The sequence below is a fragment of the Scomber japonicus genome, chromosome 15 (assembly GCF_027409825.1).
Source record: "Scomber japonicus isolate fScoJap1 chromosome 15, fScoJap1.pri, whole genome shotgun sequence".
NCBI lineage: Eukaryota > Metazoa > Chordata > Actinopteri > Scombriformes > Scombridae > Scomber > Scomber japonicus.
Genome location: NC_070592.1, coordinates 5,186,631 through 5,209,130, shown reverse-complemented (window position 1 = coordinate 5,209,130; position 22,500 = coordinate 5,186,631). Strand labels below are relative to the sequence as shown.

General features: G+C 45.2%; 1 protein-coding gene across 5 annotated transcripts in view; it reads left to right on the top strand.

The window, feature by feature from the left end:
- Positions 1–22,500, top strand: part of cacng7a (calcium channel, voltage-dependent, gamma subunit 7a) — a 36,924-nt gene that overhangs the window by 5,302 nt on the left and 9,122 nt on the right. For all 5 annotated transcript variants that reach the window (XM_053334957.1, XM_053334956.1, XM_053334955.1 and 2 more), the window contains exon 3: positions 3,760–3,900. In XM_053334957.1, the coding sequence (XP_053190932.1) occupies positions 3,760–3,900 (141 nt within the window). The remainder of the gene's footprint in view (positions 1–3,759; positions 3,901–22,500) is intronic.

Sequence of the window (22,500 nt, the reverse complement as noted above, 5' to 3'; positions counted from 1 at the left end):
AGAAAGGAAAGGAGGGAGGAAGAAGGACGGAAAGGAGGGAGGAAGGAAGGAAGGAAGGAAGGAAGGAAAGGTCCTGTCCTTCTTTCCTTCATTCCTCCCTTCCTCTTTTCATTTTTCCCTCCCTCCCTTCTTCCTTCTTTCCTTCCTCCCTCCTACCTTCCTTCCTTCTTTCCTCCTCCCTTCCTTCCTTCCTCTCTCCTTTCCTTCCTTCTTCCTCCCTTCCATCTTTCCTTCCTCCTGTCCCTCCTTCCTTCCTCCCTCCTTTCCTTCCTTCTTCCTTTCTCCTTTCCTTCCATCTTCCCCCCTTCCTCCCTCCGTTCCTCCCTTCTATCCTCCCTCCCTCCCTTCCTTCCGTCTTCCTTCCTCCTTTCCTTCCTTCTGCCCTCCCTCCTTTCCTTCCTTCCTTCTTCCTCCCTTCCTTGACTCGAGGACAACAGGAGGGTTAATATGACCCAGTCTGAACAGAGCCAAATCCGATTTGGATACTTGCTAAAAACAGTTTGGACTGTCGGGCCTAAAAATCAGATTTGAGAAGGAATCAGATTTGAGAAGATTTTCCTGCAGTCTGAACGACCAGAAAATGCAGAACGTGTCTCCTTTTAATGCCAAACATGAGAGAATAGGAGGAGATGAGACTGAACAGAGATGAGGTAATGTCTCATCAACCCACCGTCTCCACCAGCCAACAAATATTATACTTGTTATTTTTTATCATTGCCTACTCAAATAATTATATAACTGTATAGAAATAGAAAGCCAGCTATTATCTCAGAAACCATTAGGTCCCTATTGTGTTAGCTGGTGCGTTCACTGCCACATTAAAAAATCAGTAACAACACAATCCTCAGCTTCTTGTCACTGCCAAAGTGTTAAAATGCTCCCAATGCTGCTTCAAGAATTTATGAAGAAGCATATTTATTTTTAAAGAAGCCCCCCCCCCCTTCGTCCCTCTGTCCTACCTCCCTTCCTTCCTTCTTTCCTTCCTCCCTTCCTCCTGTCCCTCCTTCCTTCCTCCCTTCCGTCCTTCCTTCCTTCCTCCCTCCTTTCCTTCCTTCTTTCTTGCTCCCTTCCTTCCTTCTTCCTCCCTCCTTTCCTTGCTCCCCTCCTTCCTTCCTTCCTTCCTTCCTTCCTTCCTTCCTCCCTCCTTTCCTTCCTTCTTCTTTGCTCCCTTCCTTCCTCCTTTCCTTCCTTCCTCCCTTCCTTCCTCCTTTCCTTCCTTCTTTTTTGCTCCCTTCCTTCCTCCTTTACTTCCTTCTTCCCTTCTTGCTTGCTCCCCTCCTTCCTTCCTTCCTTCCTTCCTTCCTCCCTCCTTTCCTTCCTGTCCCTCCTTCCTTCCTCCCTTCCTTCCTTCCTTCCTTCCTCCTGTCCCTCCTTCCTCCTTCCTCCCTTCCTTCTTCCCTCCTTTCCTTCCATCTTTGTTGCTCCCCTCCTTCCTTCCTTCCTTCCTTCCTCCCTCCTCCCTTCGATCCTTCCTTCTTCCTTGCTCCCTTTCTTCCTTCTTCCTCCCTCCTGTCCCTCTTTCCTTCCCCCCTCCCTCCTTTCCTTCCTTCTTCATATTTATTTTTAAAGTAGCTCCGTGTACACTGAACATATTTTTTGTCAAATACTAAATGAATGTCGAGAGCTCGCTGAAGTTTCCCCGGTGGAGATATTTTGTCTCTGGGCTGTTTTAATGATTTAAGATGTTGACATTGTGAACTGGCTTCAAAGTGCTCCCCCCTGTCCCCCCCCTCTCCTCCCCCCACCGCAGTTTGTTCTGTCTCTTTGAAGTAAAGCACACACTGTTTGTCGGAGAAGACATTCGGTCCGTTTAATGCTAGATAAATGTCCTCAGGTATAGACACAGAAGACGTAACAGTGTGGAGGAGCGGTGGGAGAAGGTGCTGAATAAATCATACTCCGCCTTGCTCAACATAACCCAGACTGAGTTCTAGCAGACCACTGAATATTTATACAGTACCTGGTAGCTACCTCCCTTCCTTCCTTCCTTCCTTCCCTTCCTCCTTACTCATTTCCTTCCTTCCTTGCTCAACATAACCCAGACTGAGTTCTAGCAGACCTCTGAATATTTATACAATACCTGGTAGCTATCAACACATTTAGTAAGAACAATCCTGTCTTCCTCCCTCCTTACTCCTTTCCTTCCTCCCTTCCTTCCTTCCTCCCTCCTTTCCTTTCTTCTTCCTCCCTTCCTTCCTTCCTTCCTTCCTTCTTCCCTCCTTCCGTCCTTCCTTCCTTCCTCCCTTCCTTCTTTCCTCTGTCCTTCCTTCCTTCCTCCTTCCTCCTTTCCTCCCTCCTTCCCTTCCTTCCTTCCTTCCTTCTCTCCTTACTTCTTTCCTCCCTCCTTCCTTACTCTTTTCTTTCCTTCCTTCCTTCCTTACTCCCTTCCTTCCTTCCTCCATCCCTCCTTACTCATTTCCTTCCTTCCTCCCTCCCTCCTTACTCATTTCCTTCCCTCCTTCCTTACTCTTTTCTTTCCTTCCTTCCTTCCTTCCTTCCTTCCTTCCTTCCTTCCTTCCTTCCTTCCTTCCTTTCTTCCTTCTTTCCACACTTCCTTGACCTGAGGACAACAGGAGGGTTAAACTGAATATTTATACTATACCTATGAACACATTTTGTAAGAACAATCTTGTCCTCAGAGGATATATATAACTGTGGATAAGCTGTAGGGTTATATTGATACCGTGATATTAGACAAATCCATGTTTCATTCGTTCTTTCCATTTTTAATTGGCAATCAAAAATCAAATAATGAAAAATTGATTGGTTATTTTGTTTTTTGTTTTTTATTATAACAGCCTGGTTTTTCATATTTCAATTTTAGGCTCAGATAACAAATATGAAATGGAAAAACGGGCACCAGGACTGAATCGATAGCTACATGTTTTAGATATAACCTCACTCTAACACACCTGATTCTAATAATCAACTCATTATCAGGCAGTCGTAGCTCGTCAAGGGCTTTGATAACGAGTTAATAATTAGAAACAGGTGTGTTAGAGTGGAGCAGGAGCAGAGTTGGAGACCACTGGCTTAACTAGATTTTGGCAACAGTCTTTTGAGCACCTGAAAATGACTTAAAGTCTGTGTAAAGTAAGAATAAATATGTGTTCTGAGTTTGACATACCACAGAAAAGTGTGTTGTTAACCATCCTGCCAAATTTTAATGATTAAAAAAAAATCGCTAAATATATGAAATTAGGCTTCAAAGTTGTATAAAAATCAGCCTCTTTCTCTGCAACCAAACGCTGTGGGCGTGGCCTCCGAGTCCGCTGAAGCCCCGCCCCCTACCAAGTGTCACCTGTCAATCAAAGTCACCACCTCTACCAGAAACATGGACGCTAAGTCTGAGGGCTTTCTGCTGCGAACTCGGCGGCTAACTCAACAGCTAACTCGGTGACTAGCTCGGCGGCTAACTCAGCTACTAGCTCGGCGGCTAACTCAGCTAACTGGCTAACTGTAGACTGTAGTAGTAGTAGTGTGTGCTGAATGTATTTATACCTCTACAGCAGCAGGGGCGGGTTTATGCTAATCACTAAATCCTGAACACAGAAATGTTGAACCACAGTTTGTGAAGCCTAGCTCCACAATTCAAATCTAAATGGTTGAAATGCTTTTTACACCTTTTTTAGAAATACATTTATGACCTATTTAATGTGTTTAGAAGAAAATGTCTGAATTCACTTTAACATTTTATTTACCTCTTTACATGATCTCAACTATCCTTCTCTTACCTTGTCTTCTCTATCCTCCTTCCAGAAATGGTGCGGACAGCCACTCCCTTCCCTATGATTTCCCTGCTCTTCGTCTTCACCGCCTTCGTCATCAGCAACATCGGACACATCCGGCCGCAGCGCACCATCCTCGCCTTCGTTTCGGGCATATTCTTCATACTGTCAGGTAAAGTGCACATGCATCAACACGGAGCCTAACCATCCGAGAGAAGTGTTGAACGTAAAGGTGTTTTATGTGCTCTGTTTAAAGTTTGAAGCCATAAAAAAAACCCAACATCCTCACCCACCTGCACAGTAAGTCTTGTTCATATGGTGTATTTCATCTCAGCCCATGCAGAGACTTTGCTGTTGTGAAATAAGGTTTTCCAACAATTAAAACTCACAGAACACTAATTTTACACTTGCTTTTCGTGTTTCCATATATTATGTCAAACGATTAATTGCAGAATTTCCATAGTTAATCGCGATTAATCTTGCTTTGAATTGCATGTTTAAAATCCTGTTATTTTCCATTTGAAGGCAGTTTTAAGCCCATAATGTAAAGCATTTCTTACCAGAGTGTCTTAACTGGGAATCAATCACGGCTCTGCTGCGACTCCCACACTCCAAAATGGTCCTTTGGTGGAGCTGAGGCTGGCTTGGCTGCACCTGGGTGTTTAGCGTGGAGGTGCTAACTCAAACTCCACGTACTCCAGTGGTAGTTAAACTCCGTTTGACACAGGTTGCATTTTACTTTTGACTTGTCAACTGAAGCGTCTGGAAGTGTTTTAAAGTTAAACAAGCCGTTCAAAAGTCCAGTAGCTCTCTTACTTTCCATCAGCGCGGTAGGTTTACTGCAGGAGGCCACTTCAAAGCATAGCGCTACAGCTAGAGGAGCCGGCTACGGGGGAGTAGAAGGGACAAAAAGGCTTGCAACATTAAAATGCGATTAAAAAAAAAATAAATGAACACGTTATGGATTGCATTAATCTAATCGCGATTAACGCGTTAACGCTGACAGCCCTAATTTTTTTCCAATTATTCTGCCGTATGTTGTAGTCAATGCAAAGTATCCTAGGAGACAAACCTCAGTCTGTCACAGCATGTGGATGGAGACTCTCTGGAGATTAAACAACCATTTTTATAGCAATGCAAAATATAACTTGCTTCGTGTAATTGTGCCAAAAGTAAAACCAAGCTCCATCCAACTAATGAGACAGATGCACGTCCTCTGAGTAATACTTTACTGCCTGTTGGCCGGACATCCTCTCAGCCGCTCTCAAAGGTTTATGATCGAGTGATTAAACTCGACCGTGAACTCTCCTCAACTGCTCTCAGGTCAGTCTGGTCTTCGTCTCTTCGCTTTAAAATTGTTAGGCTTTACAGATTGGCACGCTGGCGGTAAGATTTAAAGCTCGGTCCCGTTAATACAGTACAGATAAAAAAAAGGCTTTAAGAAGGAAGGAAGGAAGGAAGCGTCATATCAGAGATTTAAGACTGACGGAGTTTGCTATTACGTTTTTTCTACGTCCAATCATCAAATGGGGTAAAAGAAAAAACTTGAAGTAACTTTTTTTGTCTGTTGTGGAGCAGCTTGTAGATACAGTAACATCACAGTCATACATTATATTATCACAATAAATACTGAGTACAAAGATGAGTTATAAGATATAAAATAATGTAGAATTGAGGAATAGTTGCAGATAAAGATGATGTCCAACGCTGTGTTCAAAACCATATACTACATACTTCTATACTACACACTAAAGGACCAGATAGCAAGCAGACCGTTTACACTGTAGTAAACTACACGATTACCCACAATGCATTTGGTTCCTACCCCAGCTGAAATCATCAGGCTGAAGCTGATTTCATTTTAGCTCTAACTCTGTAAATAAACCACTTTATCCACATTTCTAACCTTTTTAGGAATAAAGTAAAGTAGCCCTTTAGATCCACAATGTGACGCTAATTTGTCCAAATAACAAAATAAAACACGTTACCTTTTATTATTAAGAAAACCATGACGATAGAATTGATGCTTTTATTTTGAAAACAGGAAGCGAACATACCCTCGCTGTAGCTAACTTGAAACCAGCGAGGTGGTGATCTATGACGTTTGTATTTTGGGGTTTTTTCAGAAGTAGCGTTGCATCTTGGGTAATGTGAGTGTGAGTAGTAGCGTTGCATCTTGGGTAATGTGAGTGTGAGTAGTAGCGTTGCATCTTGGGTAATGTGAGTGTGAGTAGTAGCGTTGCATCTTGGGTAATGTGAGTGTGAGTAGTAGCGTTGCATCTTGGGTAATGTGAGTGTGAGTAGTAGCGTTGCATCTTGGGTAATGTGAGTGTGAGTAGTAGCGTTGCATCTTGGGTAATGTGAGTGTGAGTAGTCAGCTCTTGATGCATACTCTGCATTTCTGGAGAATCTAGTAAACCATCCAGGAACTTCTCACATACTCTAAATCACATACTACGCAGTCGAAGCACACTACATACTTCAAATGACGTCAGAGTTAGTACGAGTAGTAGGTATAAGATTATAATATAGTATAATCGCAGAATTTCCATAGTTAATCGCGATTAATCGCGTTTTGAATGGCATGTTTAAAATCCTGTTATTTTCCATTTGAAGGCAGTTTTAAGCCCATAATGTAAAGCATTTCTTACCAGAGTGTCTTAACTGGGAATCAATCACGGCTCTGCTGCGACTCCCACACTCCAAAATGGTCCTTTGGTGGAGCTGAGGCTGGCTTGGCTGCACCTGGGTGTTTAGCGTGGAGGTGCTAACTCAAAATCCACGTACTCCGGTGGTAGTTAAACTCCGTTTGACACAGGTTGCATTTTACTTTTGACTTGTCAACTGAAGCGTCTGGAAGTGTTTTAAAGTTAAACAAGCCGTTCAAAAGTCCAGTAGCTCTCTTACTTTCCATCAGCGCGGTAGGTTTACTGCAGGAGGCCACTTCAAAGCATAGCGCTACAGCTAGAGGAGCCGTCTACGGGGGAGTAGAAGGGACAAAAAGGCTTGCAACATTAAAATGCGATTAAAAAAATTAACGCGTTATGGATTGCATTAATCTAATCGCGATTAACGCGTTAACGCTGACAGCCCTAGTGGTAAATTAAAGTTAGTAGTAGTAAAGTAGGATACATAGTTGGTTGTGCATAGGCATGGGCCGTTTACCGGTTTCAAGGTATACCACGGTATGAAAAAGTCACGGTTTCAAAACCACTAAAAATTTCCGTCATACCGTTCCTGCGGTATGAGCAGGTTTTTTTTAATGTGACGTCTCGTCAGAGAGAGAGTGGAGGTCCCTGGTCGTGTGCAGCTGCAGCGTAAAGTAGCGCACCTCCAGTTGCTGTTAAAAGCAGGTAGCTCTGCAAGCTGTATGATGGCTGGAGGAGGCGAGCCCCCCGAACTTTCCTCCCGTCTAAAAGCGCCAAGTCGGCTGTATTTATACTTATAAGGCTACCGTAAAAAGACAGACGGCCGCGTCTTGGAGGAAGAAGGTCCCGGACAGTAGCAGCGCGAGGAGGAAATACATCCTATATGATCGTGAGCAAGTCTCCAAAAACTGTTGAGATTCAGTTTTAAGCTCCTGCCTGCATTTATTTATTTATATTTATCTTAGAAGTGTTTTTACTTTTTTCAATTATTTATGTTCTGATATCTTGAGCCACAGGTTCAGTGATTGCATTTATTTGCATTTTGTGTTGTTTTTTTTCTCACAAAAAATAATCAATTTATGTCGTGACTTGAGCTGCAGGTTTAGCCTCAGTTGAAGGACTGCACTTTTTTTTTTTTTTTTTTAGAAATAATTCAGTTATTTTTTATTATCATTTATTTTAAATACATATTTACTAAAAATAAAAGACCATTCAATGGGGAAAAAAACTTTTTTTTTGTTTTTAAATACAGACATTTCAAAATATCACATTTTATAGCCGTAATCATAAAACCGTGAAACCGTGATATTTTTACCTAAGGTTATCATACCGTCAGAATTTCATACCGGCCCATGCCTAGTTGTGCATGAGAAAAGAAAACTTCCTCAATCAATCAATCAATCTTTATTTATATAGTGCCAAATCACAACAAAGTCATCTCAAGGCTCTTTACACATGGAGCAGGTCCTAAACCAGGGGTGTCAAACATGCGGCCCGTGGACTAGAACCGGCCCGCCAAGGAGTCCAATCCGGCCCACTTTCCTTCCTGTCTTCTTTTCCTTCCATCTTTCCATCCACCCTTTCTTCCTTCCATCTGTCCTTACTGGCTTCTCTCCTCTTCCTTCCATCTTTTCTCCCTCCCTTCCTTCGATCATCCCTTTCTTCCTGTCTTCTCTTCCTTCTATCTGTCCTTCCTTTCTTGCTTCCTTCAATCTCTCCTTCCTTCCTTCCATCTTTCCTTACCGTCTTTTCTCCTCTTCATTCCATCCTTCCTCCCTTCCTTCGATCTTCCCTTTCTTCCTTCCATCTTTTCTTCCTGTATTCTCCTCCTTCCTTCCTTCCTTCCTTCCATCTTCTCTTCCTTCCTTCCATCGGTCTTCCTTCCTTCCATCTTTTTAATGATCCGGCCCACATCAGATCAAATTGGGCTGTATGTGGCCCTTGAATGAAGATGACTTTGACACCTCTGGTCTAAACGAACTCTTCAGGTTTTAATTTCTCCTTTAAATATATAAGTAAAGATCTTTATGAGTGACAAGCATCTCTGCAGAGCCCTTTCAACGAGGCACAGAATCGCCCAATTCATCAGGAACCAACCTAAAAAAGGACTGAGGTACGGCATAAATCTGTAAAAGTGTCAAACCCTCCCCCTCCCCCCCCCTCCTTCACCTGCCAGCTTAAATAAGATATTAAAAACCAGCAGAGCAAAAGAAGAGGAGCTTGTTAAAGGGCAGCATTTTCAAGGTTAATGATAAAAAGACTCACTTCAGCTCTTCTCTCCTTACCCCCCCCCCCCCCCCCCCCCCCCCCCCAGCTGACAGCTTGTCAGACCTTACCTTGTTCTCGCTGCCGGCCGAACAGTGAATGGGATTTAATTCCAAATAATTGCTCTCTAGGAGTCTGCGGGGTCGACGCTGCGGGGCCACTCATTGAAAGGAAGGGAGGAAGGAAGGAAGAAGTAAGGAAGGGAAGGAAGGAAGGAAGGAAGGACGGAGGAAGGAAGGAAGGAAGGTAGGGGGGAGGAAAGAAAGAGAAGGAGGGAGGGAGGGAGGAAGGGAAGAAAGAAGGAAGGAAGGAAGAAGAAAGGGGGATGGAGGAAGGAAAGAAGGAAGGGAGGAGAGAAGGAGGGAGGGAGGAAGAACAGATGGAAGGAAGGAAGGAAGGACGGAAGGAAGGACGGAGGAAGGAAAGAAGGAAGGGAGGAAGGTAGGGGGGAGGAAAGAAAGAGAAGGAAGGAAGAAGTAAGGAAGGGAAGGAAGGAGGGAGGAAGGAAAGGAAGGAAGGACGGAAGGAAGGAAGGGAAGAAAGAAGGAAGGAAGGAAGAAGAAAGGGGGATGGAGGAAGGAAAGAAGGAAGGGAGGAGAGAAGGAGGGAGGGAGGAAGAACAGATGGAAGGAAGGAAGGAAGGAAGGAAGGATGGAGGAAGGAAAGAAGGAAGGGAGGAGAGAAGGAGGGAGGGAGGAAGGACAGATGGAAGGAACGAAAGGAAGGAAGGACGGAGGAAATAAGGAATGAGGGAGGGAGAAAGGAAAAGAGGAAGGGAAGACAGAAGGCAGGGAGGAAGGAAGGAAGGAAGGAAGGAAGGAAGGAAGGAAGGAAGGAAGGAAGGAAGGAGATTTTGGGATAAAGGGTTAAAGAGTCTGGAAAGCGACGTTGTTTGAGTTTGACATTTCAATCAGGAAGTTGGTAACGCAGAGGTTGATTTCCTTCTGGACGACAGTGTTGTAGGGCAGGGGGGGTCAAACATGCGGGCCGTGGGCCAGAACCGGCCGCAGAGGGGTGTGTTCCAGGCCCACTTTCCTTTCTGTGTTCTTTTCCTTCCTTCCTTTCTTCCTTCTGTCCTTCCTTCCATCTGTCGTTCCTCCCTACCTTCCTTTTTTCCTTTCTTCGTTCCTTCCTCCCTTTCTTCCTTCTGTTTTTCCTCCTTAGCTTCCTTTTTTTCATTCCTTCCATCTGTCCTTCCTCCCTTTCTTCCTTCTGTTCTTTCTTCCTTCCTTCCTTCCTCTGTTTCTTCCATCTGTCCTTCCTTCTTTCCTTCCTTCCTTCCTTCTGTCCTTCCTGCCATCTGTCCTTCCTACCTTCCTGTTTTCCTTTCTTTGTTCCTTCCTTCCTTCCTTCCTTCCTTCCTTCCTTCCTTCCTTCCTTCCTTCCTTCCTTCCTTCCTTCCTTCCTCTGTTTCTTCCATCTGTCCTTCCTTCTTTCCTTCCTTCCTTCTATCTGTCCTTCCTACCTTTCTTCCCTTTTTCCTTTTGTCTGTCTTTCCTTCCTTCTGTCTCTCCTTCCTTCCTTCCTTCCTTCCTTTTTAATGATCCGGCCCACATTCCTATGGTGGTGTGTCAGAGTGGGACGTGTGTGTGTGTGTGTGTGTGTGTGTGTGTGTGTGTGTGTGTGTGTGTGTGTGTGTGTGTGTGTGTGTGTGTGTGTGTGTGTGTGTGTGTGTGTGTGTGTGTTGTAGGCCCTTGAATGAAAATGAGTTTGACACCTCTGGTGTAGGGCACTGCACCATTTCTGTGAGGCATCAGGATTACATCTACCTGTCAGAAATAATTCATATACCTTTTAATTATTTCTGATCATTATTGAGTCATAAGTTTTAATTTACATTAAATTCTCTCGGGGGGCTCCACTCGGAAAGATGGAGAAATGACATAGAACAGGGGGTCAAACTCATTTTCATTCAAGGGCCACATACAGACCAATTTGATCTCATGTGGGCCGGAACAATAAAAAAGTTTGGAAGGGAGGAAGGAAACAAGGAAGGAAAGAAGGGAAAAGTGACAGGAAGGAAAAAATGGAGGGAAGGAAAGACAAAAGGACGTAAGGAAGGAAGAAGGAAGGAAGAAGGGAGGGAGGAAGGAAGGAGGGACAGGGGAAAGGAAGGAGGGAAAGGAGGGGAAGGGGGAAGGAAGGATGGAAAGGAGGGAGGAAGAAGGAAGGAAGGAAGGAAGGGAGGAAGGAAACAAGGAAGGAAAGAAGGGAAAAGTGATAGGAAGGAAAGAATGGAGGGAAGGAAAGACAAAAGGACGTAAGGAAGGAAGGAAGGAGGGACAGGGGGAAGGCAGGAGGGACAGGGGGAAGGAAGGAGAGACAGGAGGAAGGAAGGGAGGAAAGGAGGGAAGGGGGAAGGAAGGATGGAAAGGAGGGAGGAAGGAAGAAACAGAAGAAGACAGAAAGGAAGGAAGGGAAGATGGAAGGAATGGAGGAATAAGGAAAGTGGGCCGCACTGGACCCCTTGGCGGGCGTGATCTGGCCCACGGGCCGCATGTTTGACATCCCTGCTATAAACGAATAGGCATCCTGGGTCACATTGATCCTGTCTGTTTTGACTGTTCCTTCCTTCCTTTCTTCCTTCCTTCCTTCTTCCTTCTTTCCTCTGTCCTTCTTTACTTCATTCCTCCCTTCCCCTTTTCCTTTTTCCCTTCCTCCCTCCTTCCTTCTTTCCTTCCTCCATTCTACCTTCCTTCCTTCTTTCCTTCCTCCATCCGCCCTACCTTCCTTCCTTCTTTCCTCCCTCCCTCCCTCCATTCTACCTTCCTTCCTTCCTTCTTTCCTCCATCCTTCCTTACTCCCTTCCTTCTTTCCTCCCTTCCTTCTTTCCTCCCTCCCTCCTTTCCTTCCTTCTTCCTCCCTTCCTTCCGTCCTTCCGTCCTCCCTCCTTTCCTTCCTTCTTCCTCCCTCCTTTCCTTCCTTCCTTTCTTCCTTCCTCCTTCCTTTCCTTCCTTTCCTTTCCTTCCTTCTTCCTCCCTTCCATCCTTCCTTCTTCCTCCCTTCCATCCTTCCTTCCTCCCTTCCTTCCGTCCTCCCTCCCTCCTTTCCTTCCTTCTTCCTTCCTTCCTTCCTCCTTCCTTTCCTTCCTTCTTCCTCCCTTCCTTCCGTCCTCCCTCCTTTCCTTCCTTCTTCCTCCCTCCTTTCCTTCCTTCTTCCTTCCTTCTTCCTCCCTTCCATCCCCCCTCCCTCCTTTCCTCCCTCCCTTCCTTCCTTCTTCCTCCCTCCCTTCCTTCCAACAACAGGAGGGTTAACAAAACAAAGTGTAGTTCAGTCCGTCACATCGCTGGGAGGCCAGAGCTGTGACATCTTCCACTAAGCGTTGTGTCCTGTTGGGTAGGAGAGTCACTGCAGCCAACAGGGTGACATCACCTCCTCGTATCGATCCTTTCCTTCCTTCTTCCTCCCTTCCTTCCGTCCTCCCTCCTTTCTTTCCTTCCTTCTTCCTCCCTTCCATCCCCCCTCCCTCCTTTCCTTCCTTCATTCCTCCCTCCTTTCTTCCTCCCTCCCTCCGTCCTACCTTCCTTCCTTCCTTCTTTCCTCCATCCTTCCTTCCTCCCTTCCTTCTTTCCTCCCTTCCTTATTCCTTCCTTCCTTCCTTCCTTCCTTCCTCCCTCCCTCCTTTCCTTCCTTCTTCCTCCCTTCCTTCCTTCCCTCCTTCCTCCATCCTTCCTTCCCTCCTCCCTCCTTTCCTTCCTTCCTTCCTCCCTCCTTTCCTTCCCCCCTCCCTCCCTTCCTTCCTTCTTCCTCCCTTCCTTCCTTCCTTGACTCGAGGACAACAGGAGGGTTAACAAAACAAAGTGTAGTTCAGTCCGTCACATCGCTGGGAGGCCAGAGCTGTGACATCTTCCACTAAGCGTTGTGTCCTGTTGGGTAGGAGACTCACTGCAGCCAACAGGGTGACATCACCTCCTCGTATCGCTGCAGGACAGCTGGGTGGTGTTTCCAGTTGGTTACCTCGACTACAGGGTCGAGCGTTAAGCTGATGAAGTGTTTGTTAGAATTTTTTTTGGACGTCAGTACTTACTCTCTCTCTCTCTCTCTCTCTCTCTCCCTCTCCCTCTCTCTCTCTCTCTTGCACTCTCTCTTGCACATTCTCTTGCACACTCTCTCTCTCTCTCTCTCTTTCTCACTGTCTCTCTCTCTCTCTCTCTCTCTCTCTCTCTCTCTCTCTCTCTTGCACACTCTCCCTCTCTCTCTTTCTCACTCTCCCTCTCTCTCTCTCTTGCACACTCTCTCTCTCTTTCTCACTCTCTCTCTCTATCTCTTGCACTCTCTCTCTCTCTCTCTCTCTATTTCTCTCTCTCTCTCTTGCACACTCTCTCTCTCTCTCTCTCTTGCACACTCTCTCTCTCTCTCTCTCTCTCAATCTCTCTATCTCTTGCACTCTCTCTCTCTCTCTCTCTCTCTCTCTTGCACTCTCTCTCTCTCTCTTGCACTCTCTCTCTCTCTCTCTCTCTCTCTCTCTCTCTCTCTCTCTCTCTCTCTCTCTCTCTCTCTCTGAGCAGACAGTATGACATCATCTTCCTGTTTCAGCTCCTTTTTTTTGCATGACAGAGCTTTACCTCACATATGCCAGCTTAGCATGGTGGAGCGCTGAGTGGACAGTCGTGACATCCACAGTTTCATTACGGGAATGTCACCGAGCCAAGGTGGAAGAAACATATGCACGTGCTCAGACACACACACACACCTTCTTTCCTCCCTCCCTCCTTCCTTCCTTCCGTCCGTCCTTCCTTCCTTCCTTCCTTCCCTCCCTCCTTCCTGCCTTCCTTATTTCCTCCCTCCCTCCTACCTTCCTTCCTTCTTCCTCCTTCCCTTCCTTCTTCCTCCCTTCCTTCCTCCTTTCCTTCACATATTGGTATACCAGTAATCTAACAACCAGTCATTTTTCGGTACCCTTCCTTCATTCTTCCTCCTTCCCTTCCTTCCTTCCTTCCTTCCTTCCTTCCTTCCTTCCTTCCTTCCTTCCTTCCTTCCTTCCTTCCTTCCCTCTTTCCTCCCTCCCTCCTACCTTCCTTCCTCTCTCCTTTCCTCCCTTCCTTCTTCCTCCTTCCCTTCCTTCTTCCTCCCTTCCTTCCTTCCTTCCTTCCTCCCTTCCTTCCCCCTTTCCTTCACATATTAGTATACCAGTAATCTAACAACAGTCATTTTTCGGTACCCTTCCTTCCTCCCTCCTTCCCTTCCTCCTTCCTCCCTTCCATCCTTCCTCCTTTCCTTCACATATTAGTATACCAGTAATCTAACAACAGTCATTTTTCGGTACCCTTCCTTCCTCCTTCCTTCCCTTCCTCCTTCCTCCCTTCCATCCTTCCTCCTTTCCTTCACATATTAGTATACCAGTAATCTAACAACCAGCCATTTTTCGGTACTTTCTCCTGAGAATAACAACCAATTGCCTGTCAGACACTGTCATCACTGAGATGTCTCTCCAGTGTTTGAGAGCACAAACAAAGACTCCTCTCCAAAAAAAAAAAAAAATCAATGGCTGCCATTTTCTCCTCTGAAGTAAACATGTCTATACTTGTGTTGTTTTCCGCATGAGAGTGCTTTTCAAAGTCGGTCTTGCAATTATTTAGCACACAGCAGGGGAGTCGGGGGGGGGGGAGAAAAAAAAGACAAAAATCAGTGCTGTTTTCGAGTGATGTCACATGGGTTTACAGCAAAAAAAACCCCAGAGTAGTCAGCCTCAGTCAGCATGTGTGTATTTTTGTCATGAAAACTGCCCATCAGGCGCAGAGAGCCTGAGGTTAAGGCATGGTGGCTGTGGACCAGCTGTTTCCTCCCTTTTTCTCCTGCCTGTCTTTCCTCCAGTAATTTCTCTTCTCTCATTCTCTCGTTCTCTCTCTCTTTTTTCTTCTTCTCCTCCTCTTGTTATTTTCCCCCTCTCTCCCCCTGTGGATGTGTGAGTGCACGTTGATACCAATGTGGCACACACACATACACACATACACACACACAAACACACACATGATACACCCAAGAGGCTGCTGCTGCTGCTGCTGCTGTTGAGAGGAGCATCCAGCCTCAATACTGCCATCTGATGGCCAAGATGATGAATTGCAGCTTTCTAGGCTCATTTTTCCACCTTCACTCATTCACTTCTCAGTCTTCTCTTTGTTTGTGTGTTCCTCTTTTTCACTTTTTAAATTGTTATTGATGTTGTCTCTGTTGGAAACTTATAGAAAAGGAAAATAACTGATGCTAAAAAGATGAAGAAAAGAAATGATTGCAGGCAGTTAGTTTCAATCCATCACATTCATTGTTTATTTGGGTTTGTTTTTTAACCCTCCTGTTGTCCTCGAGTCAAGGAAGGAAGGAAGGAAAAAGGAAGAAGGGAGGAAGGGAGGATGAAAGAAGGAAAGGAGGAAGGAAGGAAAGATTGAAATATGGAAGGATTGAGGAAGGAGGGAGGGAGGAAAGAAGGAAGGAAAGCAGGAAAGGAGGGAGGAAAGAAGAAAGGAGGGAGGAAAGAAAGAGAGAAGGAGGGAAGGAAGGAAAAGAGGGAGGAAAGAAAGAAGGAGTGAAGGAAGGAAAGAAAAGAGGGCGAGAGGAAGGGAGGAAGGAAGGAAGGAAGGAATGATGGAAGGGAGGAAGAAGGAAAGAAGCAAAGGAAGGGAGGAAGAAGGAAGGAAGGAAAGGAGGAACAGTCAGAACAGACGGGGTCAATTTGACCCGGTAGGACGACACAAAGGTTAAAGTCAACTTTTTTTCAGAGATCACATGTCAATCAAACAGAATGACATCATTATTATTTTCTTTGTCTATTTAGCCATCAGTCCCATAGATAGATAGATAGATAGATGGATGGATGGATAGATGGATAGATGGATGGATACTTTCTTTATTCAACCCCATAGGGAAGTTCAATTATCCAGTAGCTCATACAGACACATACATAAATGAAATCTTGAAATTAAAAACGATGGTAAGAGCAGATTAAAAATTAAAAATTAAAAATTATAATTGCACATTGTTCAGTATTGCAGTGCCCCGTCATTATCTAGTGATGTTATTATTTAAAATCCTGATGGCTGCAAGTACAAAGGAGCTCCTGAACCACAACTAACTGACTATTTGACTGACTAACTAACCAACTAACTAACTGACTAATCAACTGACTAACTGACTGATTAACTAACCAACTGACTAACTGACTAACTTACCAACTGACTAACTGACTGACTAACCAACTGACTAACCAACTGACTAACTGACTAACTGACTAACCAACTGACTAACCAACTAACCAACTGACTGACTGCCTAAACAACTGACTAACTGACTAACCAACTGACTGACTAACTAACCAACTGACTAACTGACTAACCAACTGACTAACTAACCAACTTACTAACTGACTACACAACTGACTAACTGACTAACTGACTAACCAACTGACTAACTGACTAACCAACTGACTAACTGACTGACTAACCAACTGACTAACTGACTAACCAACTTACTAACTAACCAACTAACCAACTGACTAACTGACTAATCAACTGACTGACTGACCAACTGACTAACTGACTAACCAACTGACTAACTAACCAACTGACTAACTAACCAACTGACCAACTGACTAACTGACTAACCAACTAACTGACTAACCAACTAACCAACTGACTAACTGACTAACTGACTGTCTAACTGACTAACCAACTGACTAACTAACCAACTGACTGACTAACTGACTAACCAACTTACTAACTAACCAACTAACCAACTGACTAACTGACTAATCAACTGACTGACTGACCAACTGACTAACTGACTAACCAACTGACTAACTAACCAACTGACTAACTAACCAACTGACCAACTGACTAACTGACTAACCAACTAACTGACTAACCAACTAACCAACTGACTAACTGACGAACTGACTGTCTAACTGACTAACCAACTGACTGACTACACAACTGACTAACTAACTAACCAACTGACCAACTGACTAACCGACTAACCGACTAACCAACTGACCAACTGACTAACTTACTAACTGACTGACTAACTGACTGACTAACCAACTGACTAACCAACTGACTAACCGACTAACCAACTGACTAACTTACTAACTGACTGACTAACCAACTAACTGACTGACTAACCAACTGACTAACTAACCAACTGACTGACTAACCAACTGACTGACTAACCAACTGACTAACGGATTTGAACTAAAAAACTTCATGAAGACTGAATCACAACTGCGTTATATCAAAACTTTTAGGGGGTAAAGTGCAGTAAAACAGAAATGATTATCACTGTAAATGCTGTCTCCTGGCCCTAGTGTTCTCTCCATCTCCGTCTCCGTCTCCGCCCCCCACCCCCCCCCAAGGCATCTCAGCACAGGTTATGTTTATTCCTTCAGTCAAACACAAATCTACTTCCTGCCTCTGTAAAGGACTGTGCTTCCTCTTGTGATTAGTCTCATTTCACACAGCTGGCATGCCAACCGATCTCACTGCTGAACAGGTATTTGTGATAAGGACCAGATGGTGCTCCGCTAATCTGTCTTCAGATAGAAGTTCCCCGCTTGTTAGAACAGCAATCACTGTCTCCTTTCCTCCTCCCTCCTTTCCTTCCTTTCTCCCTCCCTCCTTCCTTCCTTCCTTTCTTCCTTCCCCTCTCCTTTCTTTCCTTCCTTCTCCCTCCCTTCCTTTCTCCCTTCCTTCCTCCCTCCCTTCCTTCCTCCCTCCCTCCCTCCTTTCCTTCCTTCCTTTCTCCCTCCCTCCCTCCTTCCCTTCCTTCCTTTCTCCCTCCTTTCCTTCCTTCCTTCCTCCCCTCTTTCTTTCCTCCACCCTTCCTTCTTTCTTCTGTCCTCCTTTCCTGCCTTTCTCCCTCCCTTCCTTCTCCCTCCCTCCCTCCCTCCCTCCCTCCTTTCCTTCCTTTCTCCCTCCCTCCCTTCCTTCCTTCCTTCCTTCCTTTCTCCCTCCTTCCTTTCCTTTCTTCTTCCTCCCTCCTTTCCTTCCTTGACTTGAGGACAACAGGAGGGTTAAGGTCGCTCTTCCGAGTATTGCAGCTGACAGATCATGGAGCGTTGGTCCATGATATGAAAACATCTCATATCTTAAATTTCAATTAGTTTGGGCTTGCACCAGTCAGCAGAACAAACATGTCTTAACCCTCCTGTCGTCCTCCCAGGTCAAATTGACCCCGTCCATTTTGACTGTTCCTTCCTTCTTTCCTTCCTTCCTCTCTCCTTCCTTCCTTCTTCCTTCCTTCCTTCCTTCCTCCCTCCCTCCTTTCTTCCTTCCATCCTTCTTACCTCCTTTCTTTCCTTCCTTCACTCCTTCTCTTTCTTTCCTCCCTCCTTTCCTTCCTTCCCTCCTTCTCTCTTTCTTTCCTCCCTCCTTTCCTTCCTCCTTCCCTCCTTTCCTTGCTTCCGTCCTTCTCACTTTCTTTCTTTCCTCCCTCCTTTCCTTCCTTCCACCCTCCTTCCTTCTTTCCTTCCTTCCTTCCTTCCTTCCTTCCTTCCTCCCTCCTTCCTTCTTTCCTTCCTTCCTTCCTTCCTCCCTCCTTTCGTTCCTTCCTTCCCTCCTTCTCTTTCTTTCCTCCCTCCTTTCCTGTTTTCCTTCCTTCGTTCCTCCCTCCTTCCTTCCTTCTTCCTCCCACCGTAAAATATCCTCCATCATGCACAGAATCTGTAAGCCATGGGTTTCAGATAAGACAAGAATATCAACCTTTGTGTGTTGAGTGTTTAATCAGATCTTTATCGTGTCCAATTTACAGAGTAAACTCCTTTAGAATAAATAATCCCAACACCAGATCTAGAGGTCATGAGATTAAACAAGTGTGAAGCATTGTGCTGGAGTATCAGGGACTGGATTAGTCTCAGAGTTCCCTCAGAGCAAAAGTAATAAAAAACAAATACAGTGCTCTCTTCCTTTCTCCTTTCCTTTCCTTTCCTCCCTTCCTTCTTTCCTCCCTCCCTCCTAACTTTCTAACTTCTTTCCTTTCCTTCCTTCTTTCCTTCCTCCCTTCCCCCCTCCCTTCCTTCTTTCCTCCCTCCCTTCCTTCTTTCCTTCCTTCTTCCTCCCTTCCCCCTTTCTTTCCTTCCTTCCTTCCTTCTTCCTCCCTTCCTTCCTTCTTTCCTTCCCTCCTTCCTTCCTCCCTCCTATACTTCCTTCTTTCCTTCCTTCCTTCCTTCCTTCCTTCCTTCTTTCCTTCCCTCCTTCCTTCTTTCCTTCCTTCTTTCCCCCTTTCTTTCCTTCATCTCTCCCTCCTTCCTCCTTTCCTTCCTCCCTACCCCTTTCCTCCCTCCCTTCCTTCTTTCCTTTCTTCTTCCTCCCTTCCTTCCTTTCTCCCTCCCTTCCTTCCTTCTTCCTCCTTTTCCTTCCTTCTTCCTCCCATCCAGCCTCACACAGTGCTTTATTTATTTTATATTCATGGTTAGAATAGTGTTTTTATATTTTTTATTTTTTAGAGATAGTTGAGAGATAAACTCTAAGATGTTTCTTTAAAAGGGAAGCAGAGTTTTCATCTTTGCTGTGTGTGTGTCATGGAGATTGGAGACAGGCAGGAAACTCATTATAGTAGACTTTCCCTCCTTCCTTCCTCCCTCCTTTGCTTCCTTCTTTCCCCCTTTCTTTCCTTCCTTCCCTCTCTCCTTCCTTTCCTTCTCCCTTCCTTCCTTCCTTTCCTCCCTCCTTCCTTCTTTTCTTCCTCCTTTTCTTCATCCCTCCTTCCTTCCCTCTCTTTCCTTCCTTCTTTCCTTCCTTCTTTCCCCCTTTCTTTCCTTCATCCCTCCCTCCTTTCCTTCCTTCTTCCTTCCTTCCTCCCTTCCTTCCTCCCTCCTTTACTTCCTTACTTCCTGTCCTTCCTTTCTCCCTCCCTTCCTTCCTTCTTCCTCCTTTCCTTCCTTCTTCCGTCCCCTCCTGAGGGTTAAGAAATCATTATATTAACTGTGGTGAAATGTCCCTTTAAATCCAGCCTCACACAGTGTTTTATTTATTTTATATTCAGAATAGTGTTTTTTTATTTTTTATTTTTTAGGGATAGTTGAGAGATAAACTCTAAGATGTTTCTTTAAAAGGGAAGCAGAGTTTTCATCTTTGCTGTGTGTGTGTGTCAGAGTTCGACTGCTGGAGGATTTTGGAGGTCAGCTGCGGCTGGTAGTCTGTCGACAGGGGAGGAAGCACTGACACACTCCTAATGAGGCTTCTCTCTCTCTCTGTGTGTGTGTGTGTGTGTGTCTGTGTGTGTGTGTGTGTGTGTGTGTGTGTGTGTGTGTGTGTGTGTGTGTGTGTGTGTGTGTGTGAGGGAGAGTTTGTGTCCTTGTTTATCTCTTTACCACAGCACAGCCTGTTGTTGGGGTTTTCTCAGCCTATTTACAGTACAATGAGGACATGTTATCATTAGCTTCTCCAGCTATAGAAAGCACACACACACACACACACAGACACACACACACACACACACACACACACACACACACACACACACACACACACACACACACACACACACAAATATAAAGAGTCTAAAGGCCCATTTGGATAAGATTAGTGTTGCAGGGTTGCAGAGGCAAAGCAACATTAGCTGGTTTTATTGTTGGTCAGCCTCAGTCGTTCATCTCTCGTAGTCTAAACTGTTTTCCTTCTTTCCTTCTTTCCGTCCTTCCTTCCTTCCTTCCTTCCTTCTTTCTTCCTTCCTCCTTTCCATCCTTCCTTCCCTTCCTTCCCTCTGTCCTTCCTCTCTCATTTCTTCCTTCGTTCTTCCTTTCCTTTCTTCCTTTCCTTCTTTCTTCCTTTCCTTCCTTCCTTCCTTCTTCCTTTCCTTTCCTTCCTTCCTTCCTTCTTTCCTTTCCTTCCTTCCTTCCTTCTTGCTTTCCTTCTTTCTTCCTTTCCTTCCTTCCTTCCTTCCTTCTTTCCTTTCCTTCCTTCCTTCTTTCCTTCCTTCCTTCCTTCCTTCTTTCCTTCCTTCCTTCTTACTTTCCTTCCTTCCTTCCATCCTTCTTCCTTTCCTTCCTTCCTTCCTTCTTCCTTTCCTTCCTTTCCTTCCTTCTTTTCCGCCTTCCTTCCTTCTTTCCCGCCTTCCTTCCTTCTTCCTTTCTTTCCTTCCTTCCTTCCCTCCCTCCTTCCCTCCCTCCCTCCTTTCCTTCCTTCTTCCTCCCTTCCTTCCTCCTTTCATTCCTTCTTCCTCCCTTCTTTCCTTCCTTGCTCCCTCCCTTCCTTCCTTGACTCGAGGACAACAGGAGGGTTAAAACCCAATGATGATGCACTTCATACTAAATATCAGATAAACCACCAACGTGTCACTCCTTGTTTCCTGAGCTATGTTATAGCCTCAAATAAGTTGTCACTTTGAAGCGTAATGACAGCCCGCAGTGAATTACGATCAAAGTTTGAGTAGAAAAATTCCTCTAGAGCGCCACAAGATTGACAACAGGAGGTCGAGCAATTAGCAAACATTCAAATCAGCTGTGTGAACAACAAACATCCCGCGGCTAAAATTAGCTGCTAATTGGAAGAGTCAGGAAACAATAAGGACATGTCAGCCTGAACTTTAACCCTCCTGTTGTCCTCGAGTCAAGGAAAGGAAGGAAGGGAGGAAGAAGGAAGGAAAGGAGGGAGGGAGGAAGGAAGGATGGAAGGAAAGAAGAAGGAAGGAAAGGAGGGAGGAAGGAAAGATGGAAGGAAAGAAGAAGGAAGGAAAGGAGGGAGGGAGGAAGGAATGAAGACAAGAAGGAAGGGAGGGAGGATGGAGGAAAGAAGGAAGGAAAGGAGGGAGGAAGGAAGGAATGAAGACAAGAAGGAAGGGAGGAAGGAAAGGAAGGAAGGAATGAAGACAAGAAGGAAGGGAGGAAGGAAAGGAAGGAAGGGAAGGAAGAAGGAAAGGAGGGATGAAAGAAGGAAGAGAAGAAATGAGAAAAAGGAGAGGGAGAAAGGAAGGAAGGAAGGAAGGTGGGAGGGAGGAAAGAAGGGAGAGAGAAAGGAAAAGAGGAACGGAGGAAGGAAAGAAGGTAGGGGGAGGAAAGAGAGAGAAGGAGGGAGGGAGAAAGGAAGGAAGGAAAAGAAGGAAGGAAGGAAGGAAGAAAAGGGGGATGGAGGAAGGAAAGAAGGAAGGAAGGAAAGACAGACAGAAGGAAGGAAGAAAAGGGGATGGAGGAAGGAAAGAAAGAAGGAAGGAAAGACAGACGGAAGGAAGGAAGGAAGGAAGGAAGGGAAGAAATAAGGAACAGTCAAAACAGACGGGGTTGAATTGACCCGGGAGGACGACAGGAAGGTTAAGACTCTAACTACTTAATCTTAGAGGAGTGAGTAGTGAGTAGTCACAATGGGCCGTGCTGCAGGTAACGAGCCTCGTTCTGCCAGCGTTTCTGGAGAAATACAACAATATCCACTAAGAGCATATTTGGACGGCGGCCATGTTTAATAAAAATGAAAAGACGACTCTCAGCTGACAGGAGATGTATGTATATATGTATGAGAGCATGTCCAATCACTGCGGACATAGTGATTACGTTTATTGATGAAACATCCACTTTCCTTCCTGAGTTCTTTTCCTTCCTTCCTTCCTTCCTCACTTCCTCCCTACCTTCCTTCATTCCTTTCTTCCATCTGTCCTTCCTTCCGACTGTCCTTCCTACCTTCATTTTTTCCTTTCTTCCTTCCTTCCATCTGTCCTTCCTTCCTTCCATCTGTCCTTCCTTCCGACTATCCTTCCTACCTTCATTTTTTCCTTTCTTCCTTCCTTCCATCTGTCCTTCCTTCCTTCCATCTGTCCTTCCTTCCGACTGTCCTTCCTACCTTCATTTTTTTCTTTCTTCCTTCCTTCTGTCTGTCCTCCTACCTTTCTTCCCTCTTTCCTTTTGTCTGTCTTTCCTTCCTTCCGTCCTTCCTTTTTTCCTT